Raw genomic sequence first — 19,605 nt, forward strand, 5'->3', positions numbered from 1 at the left:
AGGGCCCTCCCCCAGCCCGCTGGCCGCCTGCCTCTGCTGCCGGGCCCGCGCCTGCCCCAGACCCTATAAGGCCTGGTAGCCGAGAGCTGAGCCGGCTGCCAGCTGTGCGCCTGTGGCTCCGAGGGACCCTCACACGCCCCAGGTGAGCCACGCCAGCATGCAGCTGGGACTGGGGGTGTGGTCGGGGGGCTGCGTGGGGTGGGAGGCCTGGGGGTCCCGACTCACACGCCCTCTCGGCCCCCCTTCCAGCTGCTTACAGTATCATTACCATGTCAGCTCAGGATGAAGGAGGCCGGGATCCTCCCAAACCCAAGGGCAAGGTAAGGGGGGGCGTGGGAGGGGGAGATCCCTGGTGGGGCCCGGGAGCCCCCAGACCCTTGGGAAGGTGACCTCATGGTACTGGGGTCTGGAAGGGCTTCCCGGGGAGGACGGGAAGGCGCCCAGAGCCATGGCACTCTTCCCTCCTGTCCCAAGCTGGAGGGTGAAGGAGTGGGGAGCTCGGGCAACCCTCGGCTCCTTCCTTACTGTGTGACCTTGAACCAGCCATGGGCGTCTCTGGGTCTCAGTTTCCCTTTCTGTGAAGTGGGGGCGGTGGAGGGAAAAGGTCTTTGGGGCCCTGGGGGATGGTCTTCTCAGCTGTCTATGGGAGGCAGGCTGACTCTGCCCATTGCCCAGGCAAGGAAACTGAGACTCAGAGCGCTAACAGTCCCTGCTGGGGTCACGCAGGAGCCCAGGGCTGTCTGATGCTTTCCCCCGCCTTGCCCCAAGGCCTGGCCCTGCCAACGCTGCCCCCTGCCCCCTGTAGATCCTGGGGAGCTTCCTGGGGTCCTTGCCTGGCTTCAGTTCTGCCCGGAACCTGATGGCCAGCGCCCACGGTTCGGCGAAAGAGGCCCGGCCCGCCGCCGATCCGGCAGGTGCTTCTGCCCAGCCCGGGAATGACGGTGAGTGGACAGCGCCACGGAGGTGGGGGCTCTGGAGGCGGGTCCCTGGAGGAAAGCTCCCAGCAGGGGCTTCTGGCCATTTGGGGGTGGCTCTTATGGGCCAGAGTCATCTCAATAGACGCTGCAGGCTGGCATGCTCATTTGGTGCCAGATGTGGAAACTGAGGCATCAGTATGGCCGGTGAGTGGCCCAAAGCAGCATAAGCAGCAACAGTGGGGTTGTGAACACAGCCTGTCTCCCAGCGACGATGTCTCCTACCTTCTCAGCCCCTCCCGTCCCCCACCCCATTCCTGACGCACCACGGGCCAGGGTCTGGGTGTTCCCCGTGTCTGAGCTCACTGACGGTTTTCATCCCGGTTCCCAGAGAGACACTGGCTTCCAGGGGTCACACGGGGCGGGGGGTTCTCCGCCCTGCTGGGGCAGCCCTGGGGATGCAGAGGGCGGGTGCAGGGGAGCCTGGGGCGGGGGCGGCTCCTGGACCGGGCCTCACTCTGGGCCCGGAGCCCTGGGCAGCTGACTTCTGCTCCACATACCTGGCCCGACGGGCAGCAGGCAGCTGCGGCAGGGGCGGGGCGGGCCCCGATCGTCTTCCCGCGATGCCCCTGGGGGGAGTGTCCAGCACCCAGGCACAGAAAAGCTCCAGAGAACTTCTGCTCCAGGAGCCCAAGGAGCTCCAGGACTCAGGGTCAGACTGAGCCAGACCCATGGCTGTCCCTGGCAGGGTGGCTGGGACATTCCTGACCTTTCAGGCTGTGCCCACCGGTTGCGCAACGGGCACGGGGGTGGCTGACGCCGGCCCACATCCCTTGCCCTTCCTGGTGGCCTGACCAGCTCCTTGTCCCCGCAGCAGCCACCGCCTTGGAGCAGACGGCCAGCGGGGAGAAGCTGCTGCCACCTTCGGACAAGGTGAGAGGTGCTGGGAGAGCCTCGTGGCTCCCACCTCCTCCTGGGGGCCCTCCTAGGATGTTCGGGTGCCTGCCCCCTGAGGGGCTGTGCTGTCACAGGCCAAGGAGGGGGCAGATAGCCTGGTGTGTCCCGCTGTGGGATTCCAGCCATTGCTGCCCCTCAGCGCTTCTGTTGCCACATCTGTGAAATGGGAGCGGCACTGCCTTACCTCCGAGCACGGGCCCCAGAGAGCGCCCCCGCCCCCCCAGCACCATGGGACGGAGAACACTGGTAACTCACCGTGTGTCAGGCTTTGGGCCACGTGCTTTCTGGGCGCCGCTTGCTAGTTAATCGGCCCTGTGAGGGAGGAGTGCAGTACCCTGCGCAACAGCTGAGGCACAGAGAAGGCGAGCCACCTGCCAAAGGTCACACAGCAAGGCGTGGTAGTGGTAGTGTGGTTCCTGAGCCTTGGGCGGTTGGAGGCTGCCGAGACGATGGGGACCCCCCGTGCTATCACATCCCCAAGGTCTGGCGGAGCGTAGGAACTGATGTCACGGCAAGGTGCCAGAGCCCTGTTACAACTGTCAGTGAGCACAAGCCCCTACCCTGGAGTCGTACTGCCGCTCCTCTGCCCTCAGCTCAGACAGACGGAAACGCAAAGGGTGAAGCACGCCACAGGCCCCCTGGCCCAGATTAAACCAGACCCTGGCACCCACACCCTGTTCCCTCCCCGCCGAGTCCCCACAGCCTCTCTACTCACATTAGTTGAGCACCTACTCCCTGCAAAGTGCCTCAGGCACCTTGACTCCGGTCCTCGGTCCTCCACAGTCCTCGGCGGAGGTGCAGTTTTAGCCACCGTGCCTTAGACAGAGCTCGGAGAGGGGGCTCGCCCGAGGTCACGCGGCGGGGGCTGGGGGAGGGGGCACAGAGAGCTGAGATTCAAACCAGGTCTCCGCAGGCATGGAGTCCAGATGCCCACTTGGGATGATGCGGGGCAGCAGGTGCTCACTCTGTGCCCCTCCGCCTCAGCACTGTGGCCGTTTGGAGCCAGATTGGGCTTGGTTGTGGGGCATCCCAGGGTTTGCACGGCATCCCCGGGCCTTGCTCGCTCCATGCCCGGAGCTCCCTGCCCGCCCAAGTCGAGGCAAACACAGATGTCCCCTGGAGGGCAGTATCGCACTGGTGGGGGAAACTGTACTGGCAGCTCTGAGGCCATCACGGCCCTTTGTTAGTTTAACTGACGAGAAAAACCGTCTTCTGGGACGTCAGAGATGATGAGAATCATTGACAGGATCCCAGGACTCAAACCCAATGCTCGTCCCCGTCCTTTTGCAGGTTATTATTCTTTTTTAAATGCTGTTACTTGAATATACTCATTTTAATGAGCAATGTGGTCTCCCTGCTGTAACAGGGAAACCAGGTTCGAAATCTGCCAAAAGTAAAGAGTAGGCAGGGTGAACAACGATGTCATTCAGTGACAGGCACTGCCTGAGCCCAAGTCCAGGAGTCTTGGCAAGGGTTCTGGAGGTGTAGGGACCTGCCATCAGCAATGGGGACCTACTGAATCATGGGGAACCGTCTGGCACTAGGACAGGGCTCGTCGAGGCTGGGCCCTGGAAGGCCCTGGCTGGATAACAGTGTGCAGGGAAACTATGTCAGGGTGGGGAGTAAGGAGCAGGCTTTCTGGGGGACAGTCCCCATCCCTAAGGCACACTAGAAGTCAGGTTAGCTGAAGTCTGGGGTGCAAAGCATCTCCAGTGCTCCTGTTGATGACATGTGTCCTTTCTTATCAGATGATCTCTGGGGCAAAGGACCTTGTGTGCTCCAAGATGACCAAGACCAAGGGTGCCATCTCCTCCGGGATGGCCAACATGGTAGACACAGCTAAAGGTGTGGTGCAGGGAGGCCTAGGCATGACCCGGTCTGCACTCACGGGCACCAAGGAGACTGTAGCCGGTGGAGTCACCAGTGCAGTGAATGTGGCCAAGGACACTGTCCAGACTGGTCTGGACACCACCAAGACAGTCCTGACAGGCACCAAAGACACCGTGTGCACTGGGATGACTGGTGCCATGAACGTGGCCAAAGGAGCTGTCCAGACTGGAATGGACACATCAAAGGCTGTCCTGACAGGCACTAAAGACACTGTGTGTACTGGGATGACCGGTGCCATGAATGTGGCCAAAGGAGCTGTCCAAGGAGGTCTGGACACTTCAAAGGCCGTCCTGACTGGCACTAAAGATGCTGTGTCCACTGGGGTGACAGGGGCCATGAACATGGCCAAGGGCACTGTCCAGACTGGTCTGGACACCACCAAGACTGTCCTGACAGGCACCAAAGACACCGTGTGTACCGGGATGACTGGTGCCATGAACGTGGCCAAAGGAGCTGTCCAGGGAGGTCTGGACACTTCAAAGAGTATCCTAACTGGCACCAAAGATGCCGTGTCCACTGGCATGACAGGGGCAATGAACATGGCCAAGGGCACTGTCCAGACTGGTCTGGACACCACCAAGACTGTCCTGACTGGCACCAAAGACACCGTGTGTACCGGGATGACCGGTGCCATGAACGTGGCCAAAGGAGCTGTCCAGACTGGCTTGGACACGTCAAAAGCCGTCCTGACTGGCACCAAAGATGCCGTGTCCACTGGGGTGACAGGGGCCATGAACATGGCCAAGGGCACGGTCCAGACTGGTCTGGACACCACCAAGACTGTCCTGACAGGCACCAAAGACACCGTGGGTACTGGCATGACTGGTGCCATGAACGTGGCCAAAGGAGCTGTCCAGACTGGCTTGGACACGTCAAAAGCCGTCCTGACTGGCACCAAAGATGCCGTATCCACTGGGGTGACAGGGGCCATGGACATGGCCAAGGGCACTGTTCAGACTGGTCTGGACACCACCAAGACTGTCCTGACAGGCACCAAAGACACCGTGTGTACCGGGATGATCGGTGCCATGAACGTGGCCAAAGGAGCTGTCCAGACTGGCATGGACACATCAAAGGCCGTCCTGACTGGCACCAAAGATGCCGTATCCACTGGGGTGACAGGGGCCATGAACATGGCCAAGGGCACTGTTCAGACTGGTCTGGACACCACCAAGACTGTCCTGACAGGCACCAAAGACACCGTGTGTACCGGGATGACTGGTGCCATGAACATGGCCAAAGGAGCTGTCCAGACTGGCATGGACACATCAAAGGCTGTCCTGTCAGGCACCAAAGACACCTTATCTACTGGGCTCACCGGGGCACTGGGTGCAGCCAAGGGCACGGTCCAGACTGGTCTGGACACCACCAAGACTGTCCTGACAGGCACCAAAGACACCGTGTGTACTGGGATGACCGGTGCCATGAATGTGGCCAAAGGAGCTGTCCAGACTGGCATGGACACATCAAAGGCCGTCCTGTCAGGCACCAAAGACACCTTATCTACTGGGCTCACCGGGGCACTGGGTGTGGCGAAGGGCACGGTCCAGACTGGTCTGGACACCACCAAGACTGTCCTGACAGGCACCAAAGACACCGTGTGTACTGGGATGACCGGTGCCATGAACGTGGCCAAAGGAGCTGTCCAGACTGGCATGGACACATCAAAGGCTGTCCTGTCAGGCACCAAAGATGCCGTATCCACTGGGGTGACAGGGGCCATGAACATGGCCAAGGGCGCTGTCCAGACTGGTCTAGACACCACCAAGACAGTCCTGACAGGCACCAAAGACACCGTGTGTACTGGGATGACCGGTGCCATGAACGTGGCCAAAGGAGCTGTCCAGGGAGGTCTGGACACATCAAAGGCCGTCCTGACTGGCACTAAAGATGCCGTGTCCACTGGGGTGACAGGAGCCATGAACATGGCCAAGGGCACTGTTCAGACTGGTCTGGACACCACCAAGACAGTCCTGACAGGCACCAAAGACACCGTGTGTACTGGGATGACCGGTGCCATGAACGTGGCCAAAGGAGCTGTCCAGACTGGCATGGACACATCAAAGGCCGTCCTGACTGGCACCAAAGACACCTTATCTACTGGGCTCACCGGGGCACTGGGTGTGGCCAAGGGCACTGTTCAGACTGGTCTGGACACCACCAAGACAGTCCTGACAGGCACCAAAGACACCGTGTGTACTGGGATGACCGGTGCCATGAACGTGGCCAAAGGAGCTGTCCAGACTGGCATGGACACATCAAAGGCCGTCCTGACTGGCACCAAAGATGCCGTGTCCACTGGGATGACCGGTGCCATGAACGTGGCCAAAGGAGCTGTCCAGACTGGCATGGACACATCAAAGGCCGTCCTGACTGGCACTAAAGATGCCGTGTCCACTGGGGTGACAGGAGCCATGAACATGGCCAAGGGCACTGTTCAGACTGGTCTGGACACCACCAAGACTGTCCTGACAGGCACCAAAGACACCGTGTGTACTGGGATGACCGGTGCCATGAACGTGGCCAAAGGAGCTGTCCAGACTGGCATGGACACATCAAAGGCTGTCCTGTCAGGCACCAAAGATGCCGTGTCCACTGGGGTGACAGGGGCCATGAACATGGCCAAGGGCACTGTCCAGACTGGTCTAGACACCACCAAGACTGTCCTGACAGGCACCAAAGACACCGTGTGTACTGGGATGACTGGTGCCATGAATGTGGCCAAAGGAGCTGTCCAGGGAGGTCTGGACACTTCAAAGAGTATCGTGACTGGCACCAAAGATGCAGTGTCCACTGGGGTGACAGGGGCCATGGACATGGCCAAGGGAACCTTTCAGACTGGTCTGGACACCACCAAGACTGTCCTGACAGGCACCAAAGACACCGTGTGTACTGGCATGACCAGTGCCATGAACGTGGCCAAAGGAGCTGTCCAGACTGGCATGGACACATCAAAGGCCGTCCTGTCAGGCACCAAAGACACCTTATCTACTGGGCTCACCGGGGCACTGGGTGTGGCCAAGGGCACGGTCCAGACTGGTCTGGACACCACCAGGACTGTCCTGACAGGCACCAAAGACACCGTGTGTACTGGGATGACCGGTGCCATGAATGTGGCTAAAGGGGCTGTCCAGACTGGCTTGGACACGTCAAAAGCAGTCCTAACTGGTACAAAAGATACAGTGTCCACTGGGGTGACAGGGGCCATGAAAATGGCCAAGGGCACGGTCCAGACTGGTCTGGACACCACCAAGACTGTCCTGACAGGCACTAAAGACACTGTATGTACTGGGATGACCGGTGCCATGAACGTGGCCAAAGGAGCTGTCCAGGGAGGTCTGGACACTTCAAAGACTATCCTAACTGGCACCAAAGATGCCGTATCCACTGGGGTGACAGGGGCCATGAACATGGCCAAGGGCACTGTCCAGACTGGTCTGGACACCACCAAGACTGTCCTGGCAGGCACCAAAGACACCATGTGTACTGGGATGACTGGTGCCATGAATGTGGCCAAAGGAGCTGTCCAGGGAGGTCTGGACACTTCGAAGACTATCCTAACTGGCACCAAAGACACCCTATCTACTGGGCTCACTGGGGCATTGGGTGTAGCCAAGGGCACGGTCCAGACTGGTCTGGACACCACCAAGACAGTCCTGACAGGCACCAAAGAAACAGTTTCCACTGGACTCTCAGGAGCAGGGAGTGTGGCCAAAGGGGCAGTGCAGACCATCCAGAGTTGGTTACCAGGTACCCAGGACACCGTCTGGAGTGGACTCACCAGTTACAGTGGCCCAGACAAAGGAGGGAAACAAACCATCCTGAGACCCCTGGAGGCTCTATCCTCTGGAGTAGCCAGTGCCCCAGACACCCTGTGTGCAGGCCTGGACCTTGCCAGGGAAGCCACCGCTGTGGCAACATTCACTCAAGGGGCCTCGCCGGGCAGGGAGGATGCAGGGCCTGCAGCCACCACATGTGTCCCCGAAGGAGCCATGAGCTTTGCAATGCTCGGGGCTGAGCTGGGGGAACTGGGGGATATTTTCTACCCCATGGATGCCAAGGAGCAAGGTGAGAACCGCACAGCTGGGCCCCACTTCCCATGGGCCTGGCTTCTGTAAGACCCGAGCCCCGGATTCTCCAGGGGCCTCTCAGATTGAGTAATCCTGTCTTCCTTTCCAGCTCAGCTTGCTGCCTCCGAACCTGGGCCAAAGGTACTCACGGCCGACCAGGGCAGCTACTTTGTGCGTCTGGGTGACCTGGCCCCTGGCTTCCGCCAGCGGGCTTTTGAGCATGCCCTGAGCCACCTGCAGCACGGCCAGTTCCAGGCCAGGGGCGCGCTGGCCCAGCTGGAGGACTCCTTCCAGGTGGTAAGAGCCTTCCTCTCCCCCTGGCACCTTCCTCAGATTATCTCCCCCTGAACCCCCAGGCACGTGCGGTGACTGGTAAGCATGTACGGCGCGAGGATCCACTGGCACAGGCCTTCCCCACGGCTGACAGCTAACACTTGTGCCGCTTCCGCTGCACCGGGAGCGCTGAGCTGCACAGTCCGGCAGCAGCAACCCGCAGTGGCTGAGGCAGGTGGTGAGGGACCCCTAGCTCTGAGGACCTCCAGGTTCCCGAGGTCATGGGTCATGGGTTTTAGATGTTCAGCTACATCAGCCCCACTTACACATGCAGTGAAGAGCCTGGCAATGCCGCCTGAATCAGGATCCCCGGGGTGTGCCCGCACAACTGTGTTTTTAATTGGTGCCCTGGGGGCTCCAGTGAGCCCCAGTTTGAAGACTATTGGTCCATTCCAGTGGGAACAGTCACAACAAGGATGATCAGGCCCCAGGGACGCTGGGACATTTGTAGCTGTCACAACTGCAGGAGAAGGTGCTTCTGACATCGAGGAGGTGAGGCCAGGGATGCTGCCCAGCCCCCACCCAGCACCCAGGACTGAGTGGTGGCCTGACCCAATGGGTTTTGCTAGGGCGTCACTCTGGCTGCTGATGGGAAAATGGGCTGGACCCAGGAGATCAGTGAGGTTTCCACAAAAATTATGGCAACTGTTGGATGGTGGGGCCACCAGGGAGGGGCAGGGGCAGCGAGAGGCACCCATGTCCTCCTGGAAGTGCCTCCGAGGCAGGCTGACAAGGTCTACAGGTGGGCTCCATAGGAGCCATGGGAGGCATGAGAGAGAGGAACCCTAAGACATTTTGGAGCTTAAAAAAAAATTTTTTTTTGAGTATTTTATTTAAGTAATGTCTACACCCAACAGCCCGCTCGAACTCACAACTCTGAGATCAAGAGTCGGCCAGGCATCTCTGCTTGGGAGATTTTTAGCAGGGGACCCTGGGGGAGGTGCTGAGTGGGTTGAGGTGAACATGGAGAGTTTGATTTTGGATGGGGCACTGGAGCTGACCAGCAGGCCCCAGATGGGAGTTCCTGCAGGGTGAGCTGGGAGTCCACACCTGGCCCACACTCTGCCCACCCACCAGCTGCTGGGACAAGGGAGATTGTTTAACTGGTGGTGGGGTGGGGAGGCTCCTATGTGCCGGGGACTCAACAATCTAGGAAGAGGGGATCCCTGGGTGGCTCAGAGGTTTAGAGCTACCTTTGGCCCAGGGCGTGATCCTGGAGACCTGGGATTGAGTCCCACATCGGGCTCCCTGCATGGACCCTGCTTCTCTCTCTGCCTGTGTCTCTGCCTCTCTCTGTATCTCCCATGAATAAATAAATAAATTAATTAAAAAAAAAAAAACAATCTAGGAAGAAAAGCCGCCAAAAGAACTTCCACCCACGAGGCGGAGGGGGGTGGGTAGATAAACAGCAAGGAAACAAACATCCAACATCCACAGTAACTCAACAGAGATGTGCCTATAAGGAGAATAATGAAACCTGGCAGGGAGGGACTAGGGGCCACTGCACTGGGTGGCCAGGGAAGGCCTCACCTGGAGCCAAGACTGGATGGGCACCACATGAAAGGCCAGAGGAAGCATACTCCAGGCTGAACAGGCAGCATGTGCAAATGCTCTGAGGCAGAGGCATGTTGGAAGTGGTCAGAAGACAAAATGAGGCCAGTGTGTCCAGAGCGGAGCATGACAGAGTGTCAGTAGGAGATGAGGTCTGGGAAGTCCCAGGAAGCAGACCCTGTAGGCCATGGTGAGGAGCTAGATTGTATCCAAAGGGCACTGGGGAACCATGGAAGGATTTTGAACTGGGAACTGATGGTTTGTTATTTGGTCTCTGACAAGCCCAAAAAGAATATGGATTATTGTCTATCCTGGCACAGCTGGCTCTAAACTTGTGGCTTTTCCACCATGGAAAGGTCTGGACACAAGGCCCCAGGGCCAGGGCCAGGAATATCCCCAGGGCAGTGTGTGAAAGGACCCTGCTGAGAAGCTGTAATTTATCTTTCTAGATTGAAAAGGCCAAGCAGGCTCCAGAAGACCAGTCATGGCTGGACCAGAGTCCGAGCAGCAGACTGGAAGAAGGCATTCCCCAAGAGGTGTGTAACAGAGGGCCGCGGCTCCCTCTCCTCCCTCAACCCCAGCTTACCTCACCACCCCGTCTCCCACAGGTGCCGGACTCCGGGGCTCTGTCCAGGGCCTGCAGCCTCATCCAGCAGCTCCACGTGGCCTACAGCTCCCTGGCCTCCGGCCTCCAAGGCCTCCCCTCTGAGCTCCAGCAGCAGGTCGGGCGGGCGCGCCACAGCCTCTGTGAGCTCTACAGCCTCGTCTCCTCGGCCAGCTCCGTGGAAGAGCTGCCGGCAGAGCGCCTGGCCCAGAGCCGCGGGGCTGTGTGCCAGGCATGGCGGGAGCTGGAGCAGCTGCTGGAGAGTGTGCAGCACGGCCCACCGCTCTGTTGGCTGGTGGGGCCCTTTGCCCTGCACCCCACTGGGCAGCAGCTGTAGGTCCCTCCTGCCCACAGAGCCCTCTGCCGAGCCTTCTCTCCAGCCCCCACCAACTCCCTAAAGGCCGGACCCTACAGGCTGGTGCTGCCTGGCACCAGCAGGAGCACCAACTACTGGAGTTCGGCCGTGTGCACACCCAGCTCTGGCCCTACCTATGCCGTCTACCCTTTCCTCCCAAGGACCCCTGGGCCTTCTCCTGGCCTAGGGGCCCAGGGCTGCTATGACTGCTGACAGAGGGCCTTTGCCTGAAAGTCTCAACCAAGCACTCCAATTAGGAAAGAGAAGTGGAAACATGCCTAGGTCTAGAAGGTTCTCCATTCAGCAGCCTCCATTAGGAGCCCCTTTATCTTTGGGGCACCCCAGTCTGGGTCCATCCTGGGCTCCTGGAGCTTTGTCCTCACCCCAGAAGCATACACCCTGGCTCTCAGCAACCATGTTCTGTTATACCAGAAAGTACCAGAATATTACTGTCACCTGGCGGCAGGCTCCTACCGCCTCTGCTGATGCCCGGTGTGGCCGAGGGGCTCTGAGTGTGATGCTGCAGCAGCCACCAACTATGCCTATGCACTGGCCCAGCTGGGGGACCAGACTGGGGGGCCCTGCCGCCTCAGCGCATCCCCCTACCCCGCCCTGCGCTGATGTTTTGTGGTCCCAAAGGCCCCTGGGCTGAGGCTAAGGAAGGAGAGGGCTTCCCCATGGGGTGGGAGTGGGGCCCCAAGGGTAATGAGATAAAATATGCTCAACATGGTCCCACGCTCAGCCCAGGCTGGAGAATAGGGGCTAGGACGCCTGCAGCATCCCCTCCTTCCTGGCCACACTGTCCCCAAACGCCCAGGGAAGCCACGTGAGATGGATGGCACGTGGGGAAGCTGAGGTGCTCCCTCACTGGGCTTCACCTGTCCTCCAGCTGGGGAGAACCCTGTCAGGCAAGCCCTGCTTCCTGGAACCATATCCCACCTACAACTCCTGCATTAGGCCACCTCCCTCCCTTAAGGGGACTTGAGGTGCCTTCATACCACCCTCTTCTCAGAAATGACTGGGGGCTCCAAGCTCAGGACGAGAGGCCAGCCTTCCCCAAAGGGCTGCTGTTGGCTCCTGGGAGCCAGCGGTGGTGAAACCAGCAGGGGGCGGGGGGGGGGGGCAAGTCAGAAAGCCCCTCAGGCTTGTCCCTCCTCAGTCTCCACCACAGGTGGAGGCGCTGGGCACACAGTCATTCACACAAACTGAGCACAGTGACTGGAGCTTATATCCAGCCAGACCAAACAGGGGATGCCAGGCCCAGGAAGTGCCACACTGCACCATGACCTCGGCTGAGATGGAGGCACTTGGCCAGGGGCAAGGTGGAGGACACACAGTGGACACCACCGTTTAACCAGCAACTGCCGTGTGCAGGTACCTGGCTGGGAGCTGCACACAGGTCTGTCTGCCGACCCTGGGTTCACTTTACAGGTGAGGAATGAGAAGCTCAGAATGGGAGTGCCACTTGTCCAAGGTCACAGAGCAAGACCTGCCCCCAACACTCACACCCTCTGAATGGCAAGGACAACGGCTAGCTCACAGCAACCCCGAAGCCTGAATGGCTTGAGTGCCCCTGAGCTGCTGCTTCGGGGGCCCCAGAACCACCTGCAGCCTGGGTAGGAACAGGAATGGGAGCAAGGCTCTGCAAGACTGTCTGGGGTCAAACCACAGCCTCCACTTGAGGATGCATTACGTCTGAAAAGGCCTCCCCCCTCCCCTCTCCCCTCTCCTTCACCGTCAGCCCTGCAGGCCCAGACCCAGCAAGGGCAGTGTCAGAGCATTTGCTGTGAACAGTGACCTTGTGGCTTAAACCCTTTGTCCCTGGACGAGCCCTGGACAGCTGTACCAGCAACACTAGAAAATCGAGCCAATAAAAGTGACTTTCATTAAAAAAACCCTTTATAGTCATTTCATGTCGGTTGGAAATCACAGAAGTTAGGCAGAAAAACAACCCAGGGGACAGATACAAAGGGACAGCATGGCGTTTCCCCAACAGGTCTCTGCTCCGCAGGTGGCGGGTGGGGGCCGGGGCAGGCCTGGGGCATCTACGCGTGACAGGTGGGCCTGGCCGCCAGGGCTCAGCTGTCCTCCTCGTCCAGGGACTCCGAGTCCATCCGCACCCTTGCACGCTCCTGCCGCTCCTTCCCGGGTGCATCCAGCTCGGAGCCCTCCCGCGCATTGCTGGTGGGAGCACAGCGCGGTGGGGGTGAGCCCTTGGCCTGCCACCTCCAGCAGACACTCGAGCACTCTAGGAGCACAGCCCGTGTCCAAAGCCTCCCACACCGCCCCAGCCAGGCCCCCGCCAAGCACAGGCAGGCCCAGGGTCCTCAGCACGGCGACGCCAGCTTCAAGCAGCTCATGGTGCCCACTCCCGGAGTGCCAGGAGGAGGCAATCCTCCAAGGGGCCGGGCCCAGAGCAGCTTGGAGCTGCAGAGCAATCTTGATGGGGGACCTGAGGGTCAGCTGCAAAGGTGAGGGTGGGACAGGTCCCTGTGGCCATCGCCAGAACAAGCAGCCCACACCGTGGAGGCCTTCTCGGGAAGCAGCCTCTGGAGCCATGGCCCTTGGCAATACTTACTCATTGTGTAATGGCTCTTCAGAGGAGCCACAGCCCAGCCCCTCCTCGGAGTTCTGTCCTCCCTCCTGCTCCTTGTCTTCCATGCTCTCTCCTTTCTGGGATGTGGCCTCACCATTCACCGGGGCCGAGAGATCTGGCGGGAGAAAGGCTCATGGGACCCTGTAGCCCTGTCCGCCAAGAGCAAGCAAGTGAGCTGGTTCGGGGCCAGGGGCCCTGAAGGAGCCTCCACCGGCCTTGAGGTCCCTGACCCCGGGCATGCCCACATCCCCCACCCCTGCACCTCTCAGAGGCACCTCCCAGATGGCCCCAGCCCATATAAGTCTAAAGATGAAGAAGCCAGTAAATGAGTGGCCAAGGGCAACAGGAAAAAGCTTGCTAGGTGCTTGGACAGAAAAAAGGTGATGCCCCCTGCAGGGCGTCCCTGAGCCATCCTGCCCCAGTCTGAAGGAACACCTCTCAGCAGCAGCATGGGCACCACTTAACCCCAGCAGGAAGAAGGTCCTCCCATTTGGTAAGGACCAGTGCCACAGCCCCTATGGGAGATAACCTCTTTCATCCTAGCAACGCTCCCACACATGGCCCACCCCACCGCACACATGGCCTCCAGTGCTGCCTGGCTCTGAGGGTCTCTGAGCAGCTCAGGTGTGTGTGTGCACACCAGACCTCAGCAACTGTGGGGACACAGCCAGGCATGCAGAGTGCCAGCAGGAACATGCCACTCCCACTATGGGGCACGGGGAACGCAGAGGGCTCTTGCCCTGCTCCTTACCAGCATTCGCCTCGTCCTCTACCCTCTCCATGGGAGCCTCCTCTCCAGCCAGCGCCTCCTCGGCCTTCTCCACCTCGGCCCTTTCCTTCTCCACCCCAGCTCTGGTCGCCTTCTGGATGGCCTCAATCTTTGGTCCCAGGACCCGAGATTTGAGCCGGGTGTAGACCTCCGCGGCCTTCTCCATCACCTCCTTGTTGGCCTTGTAACGGCGGATCTGGCCGGCAAGAGGCCTGGCTCAGGAGATGCAGCTGGTCTCACCCCCCGCCAGAGACCCGCCCCCAGGGCTGCCACCCCTGGCAGTGCCTCCCATGACCACAGCACAGCGCACTCCTGCCTGCCGGCTCACCAGTGTCCTCCTTGACCAAGAGCTGCTGTGGCCAGGAACCCAGGCTCCCTGGGCACACCCCTGCCTTGCCCGCCACCAGCCCCTTCCAATGCTGGAATGCCACCGTACCTTCTTCAATGTGGCCACCACATCTGTGTTCTTCTGCAGGATCTGTGAGGTCACCTGTAGGGTTCCTAGCTCCTCTAGTGCGTTCAGACACCTCTTCACATCCTGGGGGGCGGGGGGGTGAGTGAGGAGGGACAGCACCTAGCTGAAGAACCCTATGGGGCCCTGTGGGGCTCCCTGGGTGGCGGGGGCGGGGAGGGAGTGCCAGGGGACCCCAGGGACAGTGACTGTGCTGCAGAACTTGGGAGGGCTGGCTGGCACCACCTTGTGGAGATGCTAAGCAATGCACCTGAGGTGGCCAACTTGGGCCCTCCGTGAAGACACCCAGAAGAACAAAGACCCTGGGTTTGCCTTGGTTTCCTAAGACTTCTAGAGGGAGCTGCCTCCCTCTAGAGGACTGGGGGACTCCCTGGTTTAGAGGATGTGGCTGTGCCGTGGCCTCGGGGCCCTGACAAGGACCTCACCGGATTGTCAACTTTCAGGGCGAACTTGATCTCACTGTGCAGCTTCTGTAGCTTCTCCTCCACGGAAGGTTCTGCAGCCAGGAGAGAAGGCAGCAGCTGGGCTTGCGCAGGGCCAAGGGAGCCACCTGGCTTGGACCCCCACACCCAACCGGTTCCCACAACCCCTTTGTCGGTGCTGCCTGAGGACCTGCCCCAGCACCACCGAGGTGACAGGAGCCAGCTTCTCAGCACCACCTCCTCCCTTTCAGTGATCCGGCTCCCTACCTTTCTTTTTCTCAACCTTCCGGTCAGGTGGGAACCCTTCTGACCGCTTCCGGGTTCGCTCCACCTTCGCAGGCCTGTGAAGTCACACTCCTTAGTCCCGCCCATCCCGGCCACTGGTGTCCTTGAGTGTGTGGTGATGGACCCACAGCCACTGTGAGGAACACCCTCAGGGGGCCCTGGAAGCTGGGATGGGGTGGGTCAGGCCCATCATGACCTGGTCTAGGCAGGTACCTGAAGCGACCGGGAAGGTGACACAAGCAACCTCGGGTTCTTTCCAGCAAATGACATCAAGTCTTAGAATTACCATTATTAATATGCAACTGAGGGTTAGTTGCTTCTTTTTTTTTTTTTTTTTAAAGATTTTATTTATTTATTCATAGAGACAGAGAGAGGCAGAGGCACAGGGAGAAACAGGCATCATACAGAGAGCCTGACGTGGGACTTGATCCAGTGTCTCCAGGATCACACCCTGGGCTGCAGGCGGCGCCAAACCACTGTGCCACTGGAGCTGCCCGGGTGAGTGGCTTCTTAACAAAAACCTGGGTGAATGAATTACGGAAAGGTAGCCCAATTTGACGCCCATTTCCAGAGCTCAGACTTGATGTTCTACTTGGCAGCTGGCTGCCAAATCCCATGGGCAGGTTCACTCACTGATGCCGGAATCCCAATTGGCCAGCGAGCAGGGAAAGGAACAGTGTCCTGCCTTGGTGCGCCTTGGACATAGGGTCTCAGAACCACTGGTCACTTTCCTGGGGAGTGTCCTGGCCCCACCTTGATGCCAGGAGCACCCTCAGTGTGACACCACAGATATGGAGTGGTATCCCCTGGGGGTGGAATCTCAATCCCAGAGCAGTGCCTCCTACATAAGCTGATGGGGCACCAAGAATGGGACACTTAGATTGGATCTAAGGCTAAATTTGGAAATCGGGTCCCTTCCAAAAGGGGTGAGGGGTAATGGGTCCCCAGTAGGCTGAGAACCACAGGGACCAGCATGGGGCAACCTGGACCCCCAGGTAGTTGTGGCAGAAAGAGGCAAAGCGGGTGCTGACCTGGCTCGGGGCCTCTCCTCGGGGCGCCCTCTCTTCTCCTTCTGGCTGGGTCTCCTCGTAGGCTCTGTGCTTTGTCTTGCTGTCTTCTTTGCCTGCAGCGGCCAGAGAAAGGGAAGGCTGGAATGGTGGGCAGTGGGGGCTCTCCTCCTTAGAGATATAGCCGGACACTTCCTGCCACCACCTCTGCACTGCTGGGAATTGGTGTAATGGGCAGGATGAGGTGGGAAGGACTCGTGTCCAGTCTGTTCCCAGGCAGTGGCCTCTTAGGCCCTAAAAGGACTACTCCCTCAATGGGTGGGGCAACCCCACCGCACACATTCCTCCTGTCTTGGTCTCCTTTTTGTGATCAAAGGAAGAGAGAAAAAGAACAAAGTATTGTCTTGCTTCCCCCGTCCTCCTATTATATGGGGCTCCATCTAGAAGGTGACAGGCCCAGAAAGTCAGGCTCAGATTCAGGTGGACCACACAGTGGGCAGTAGACAGGCCTGCAGGGACTGCACAGTGCTTGATGGTCATTACCAAGGCTCATCAGAGGCCTCCTAACTGCTCCGGGCTCACCCAGAGTCCCGCCTCCCCACAGCAGCACCAGAGGGTGCCCGTGAGCATCTGAGTCAAGTCCTCACCAGTCCACAGCCCTCCAGGGCTCCCACTTCACTGAAAACCCAAGTCTTCCCTCTCTGTCCCCAAGGCCCCGCTCAACCTGCCCATCCCCTCCCTATGCTCCCTGACCCCCTCTCTCCCCTTCACCCACTCTGCTCCAGCCACACGGACTCCTGGCTAATTCTTCCAACATACCAGGCCCATGCTGCCCCAGGACGTTTGCATGGACTATACCCTCTGCCTAGAGTGCCGTCCCCACCAGGTAGCTTTCCAGACCACCTCTCACTTTGTCCTGATCCTTACTTAATGGCACCTTCTCAACAAAAGCCTTTAGAGTTTACCCTACCTAAAACAGAAAACCTCACCCCAACAGCTTATGCCCCCCGACCTTGCTTTCTTTTTCTTATTTTTTCTTTCCGACCTTGCTTTCTTGTTCTTAGCAATGAACAGTCTGAAATGCATCTCATGTTGTCCCATCTCTCTTGCTTGAATGTCAGCTTTCACGGTGGGGGTCTCTGTCTCATTCATTGCTTTATCACTACATCCCTGGCCCTTAGGTCCTAGCACAGCACCCAGCACACAGTTGGTGCTCATTCAATGTGTGGAAGTCAGGAATGGACTTGTCGGAAGGGGTGGGTGTGACAGAGAAGCCCCTTGGTCACTACCCTCCCCAGGAGTTCAGGACGCACCCCAACAGCACACACCTCTCTCTGCAGCTCAGCCTCAGGCCCTGAGTCAGAGGAAGACTGTGGTCCCCGGCCCCGGCCCTTGCGGCCACGCTTTCTGACGGGCTCATCCTCGTCCCCAAGCTCATCCCCGCTACTGCCCCCGCTGGCCGGGGCCTCCCCGCGTTCACGCTCGCGCCTCCGCTCCTTTTCTTCCTTTTCCTGTTCGCGGAGCCTTCGCAGCTCCTCCTCCTGCTCCCTGCGCCGCCTGGCTTCTAGCTCACGCCGCCTCTCCTCATCCCGGCGCTTCCACTCGCTGATGCGGTCGACCTCATCGCTGTCACTGGGGGTGCATGCCAGTTAGAGGACCAAGGTCCCGGGCCCACCCACATAACCCTAGCCCATCACCCACCTGTTGCTGCTCACCCACCTGTCACTACTTGAGCTAGTCGGGGGCCGCTCAGGCTTTGGCTTCCGCCCACGTGGTTTTGGAGGTGGCTTCTCCGCTACAGCAAAGGAGAGTATGGCCTTGTCTACCCAGGTTCTCTTCCTCAGGGTGGCCCCCAAGGCAGTCAGAGGTGAGGGGGCACCCCGCCGGGACCCTACCTGGCTTCCTGCCCCGAGGAGGTTTCTTTACAGACACATCCGAGTCGGAAGAGGAGGAAGAGGAGGAGGAGGAGGAGGAGGACGGCGCTGACCTGGCCACAGCCACTGGCTCGACCTTTGCTCCATCGGATTCTGCTTTGGAGTCGGAGTCGGAGGCCGAAGGTGCCTTCTAAGAGGGACCAGGGCATGGTCAGCAGAACACAGGCCAAGGACAGTGCCAGCCCCTTGCAGCCCCTGACCTACAAACCTCTGCCTTCCTCCATCTAGAAACACTTCCTGTTGGCCAGGAATCACAGGCAGCCCCAGATGTGCCTGCAGCCACCTGATCATTCAGCTCAGTCATGGTGGGTGATGCCCCCAGGCCTCACCCTCTCCTTGGTGAAAAGGGGGAGGCAGAGAAAGCCACTGTTGTTTCCAGTGGTTAAAACTCTTTCTAACACAAAATTTGGCCTGGAGGCCCAATTAGATGAGCTCCCCTCCTCCTGCTATCTCTGCCCACCTCCTATCTCCCCACATACTCACTTGTGCACACATGCACACACTGCTCACAGCATCTGTGCATACACATATACGTGACAGGCTTGCATTCTCTTCCACACACAAACTCTCCCTCTCTCACGTGGGGCCCCTATGAGCACCTTGCTACTTCCTTCCAGAGCCAAGGTTCTAGTATCCCGGTTCCCAAACCGGTCTCTATGTTCCTCTCGGGAGCAGTAGTGGCCTGGCGCTCCTCGGCTCCAGAAAAGTGCTCTGCACACACCCAACTCAGAAACTATGGGTGAGGCCATCAGTGGAGCCAGAGGTGGAAGATGGTGGTCCCAAGGGCACTATGGCCTGTTCCCTACCCTCCTCCAAAAAAGACGGACTGTAACCATGGACAGTGCCTGGTGACCATGGAGAGATCTCTCAGGGTTTCCTACAGATAAGCAGTGGGAACAAAACACCTCTACCTTTTTCTTCCGTCCTGCAAGGGGGCCCCGCCGAGGTGCCCGGACCACAGCTTTCTTCTCGGGGGTGAAGTCCTGGGCAGAGAGAAGGGGCCTGAGCATGGGCCCCTCTGGCTGGCCACTGCTCAGCTCCCATGTGTGCATGTCTGCCCGCCCACAAAGCCAGCCACCTGCTCACCTGGTCACTGGTCTTCTCTGACTCAGATGAGCTTTCTGAGTTCTCCTCCTCAGAAGGGGACACACTGGCTTGATCCAGGTCACTGGAAGCCTTTCGAGTTCGTTTTGAGACTGACATCTAGAAGGCAAGCAGCCCAAACAGATCAGCCATCAGAAAGCCTTGTGTGTTTTGCTGAGCTGTCTCCTGCCTGGCCACTTGCACCCCGGAAAGAGCTGAGGTTCTGGAACCTCTGGGAGGAGGCAGGGACTGTTTTGAGGATCTGATTAAAAACCAGGGATCAGGGAACCCTGGGTGGCGCAGCGGTTTAGCGCCTGCCTTTGGCCCAGGGCGCGATCCTGGAGACCCAGGATCGAATCCCAC

The 19,605-nt window shown here is 59.2% G+C and overlaps 2 protein-coding genes across 13 annotated transcripts in view; one reads left to right on the plus strand and one right to left on the minus strand.

Moving 5' to 3' along the window:
* Positions 1-12,569, plus strand: PLIN4 (perilipin 4). Of its 9 annotated transcripts, XM_049098312.1 has the most exons (10): positions 1-142; positions 250-320; positions 806-941; positions 1,789-1,847; positions 3,620-6,071; positions 6,171-6,236; positions 6,435-7,829; positions 7,941-8,128; positions 10,165-10,251; positions 10,324-12,569. In XM_049098312.1, exons 2-10 carry the CDS (start codon positions 270-272, stop codon positions 10,654-10,656), a joined length of 4,767 nt encoding a protein of 1,588 aa, XP_048954269.1. In that variant the 5' UTR covers positions 1-142; positions 250-269; the 3' UTR covers positions 10,657-12,569. The 9 variants fall into 9 exon arrangements, with proteins under 9 accessions (XP_048954269.1, XP_048954268.1, XP_048954267.1 ...); XM_049098311.1 differs by having other exon boundaries at positions 3,620-6,236; XM_049098310.1 differs by having other exon boundaries at positions 2-142; positions 6,171-7,829.
* Positions 12,556-19,605, minus strand: part of HDGFL2 (HDGF like 2) — a 22,719-nt gene continuing 15,669 nt past the window's right edge. For all 4 annotated transcript variants that reach the window (XM_049098317.1, XM_025456998.3, XM_049098316.1 and 1 more), the window contains 12 exons: positions 19,246-19,362; positions 19,071-19,142; positions 18,121-18,289; positions 17,945-18,020; positions 17,554-17,857; positions 16,250-16,341; positions 15,201-15,274; positions 14,937-15,007; positions 14,476-14,577; positions 14,022-14,235; positions 13,253-13,385; positions 12,556-12,855 (listed from right to left, as the gene is read on the minus strand). In XM_049098317.1, the coding sequence (XP_048954274.1) occupies positions 12,753-12,855; positions 13,253-13,385; positions 14,022-14,235; positions 14,476-14,577; positions 14,937-15,007; positions 15,201-15,274; positions 16,250-16,341; positions 17,554-17,857; positions 17,945-18,020; positions 18,121-18,289; positions 19,071-19,142; positions 19,246-19,362 (1,527 nt within the window). In that variant the 3' untranslated portion in view covers positions 12,556-12,752. The remainder of the gene's footprint in view (positions 12,856-13,252; positions 13,386-14,021; positions 14,236-14,475; positions 14,578-14,936; positions 15,008-15,200; positions 15,275-16,249; positions 16,342-17,553; positions 17,858-17,944; positions 18,021-18,120; positions 18,290-19,070; positions 19,143-19,245; positions 19,363-19,605) is intronic.

This window comes from Canis lupus, chromosome 20, assembly GCF_003254725.2.
Source record: "Canis lupus dingo isolate Sandy chromosome 20, ASM325472v2, whole genome shotgun sequence".
Classification (NCBI taxonomy): Eukaryota; Metazoa; Chordata; class Mammalia; order Carnivora; family Canidae; genus Canis; species Canis lupus.

Bases quoted from the DNA above. Each gene is read 5' to 3' on its own strand.
- PLIN4 (XM_025456969.3), top strand. From the start codon at position 270: ATGTCAGCTCAGGATGAAGGAGGCCGGGATCCTCCCAAACCCAAGGGC. The intron at 8,129-10,164 runs GTAAGAGCCTTC...TTATCTTTCTAG, and splicing joins TGGAGGACTCCTTCCAGGTG to ATTGAAAAGGCCAAGCAGGC. The intron at 10,252-10,323 runs GTGTGTAACAGA...CGTCTCCCACAG, and splicing joins AAGAAGGCATTCCCCAAGAG to GTGCCGGACTCCGGGGCTCT.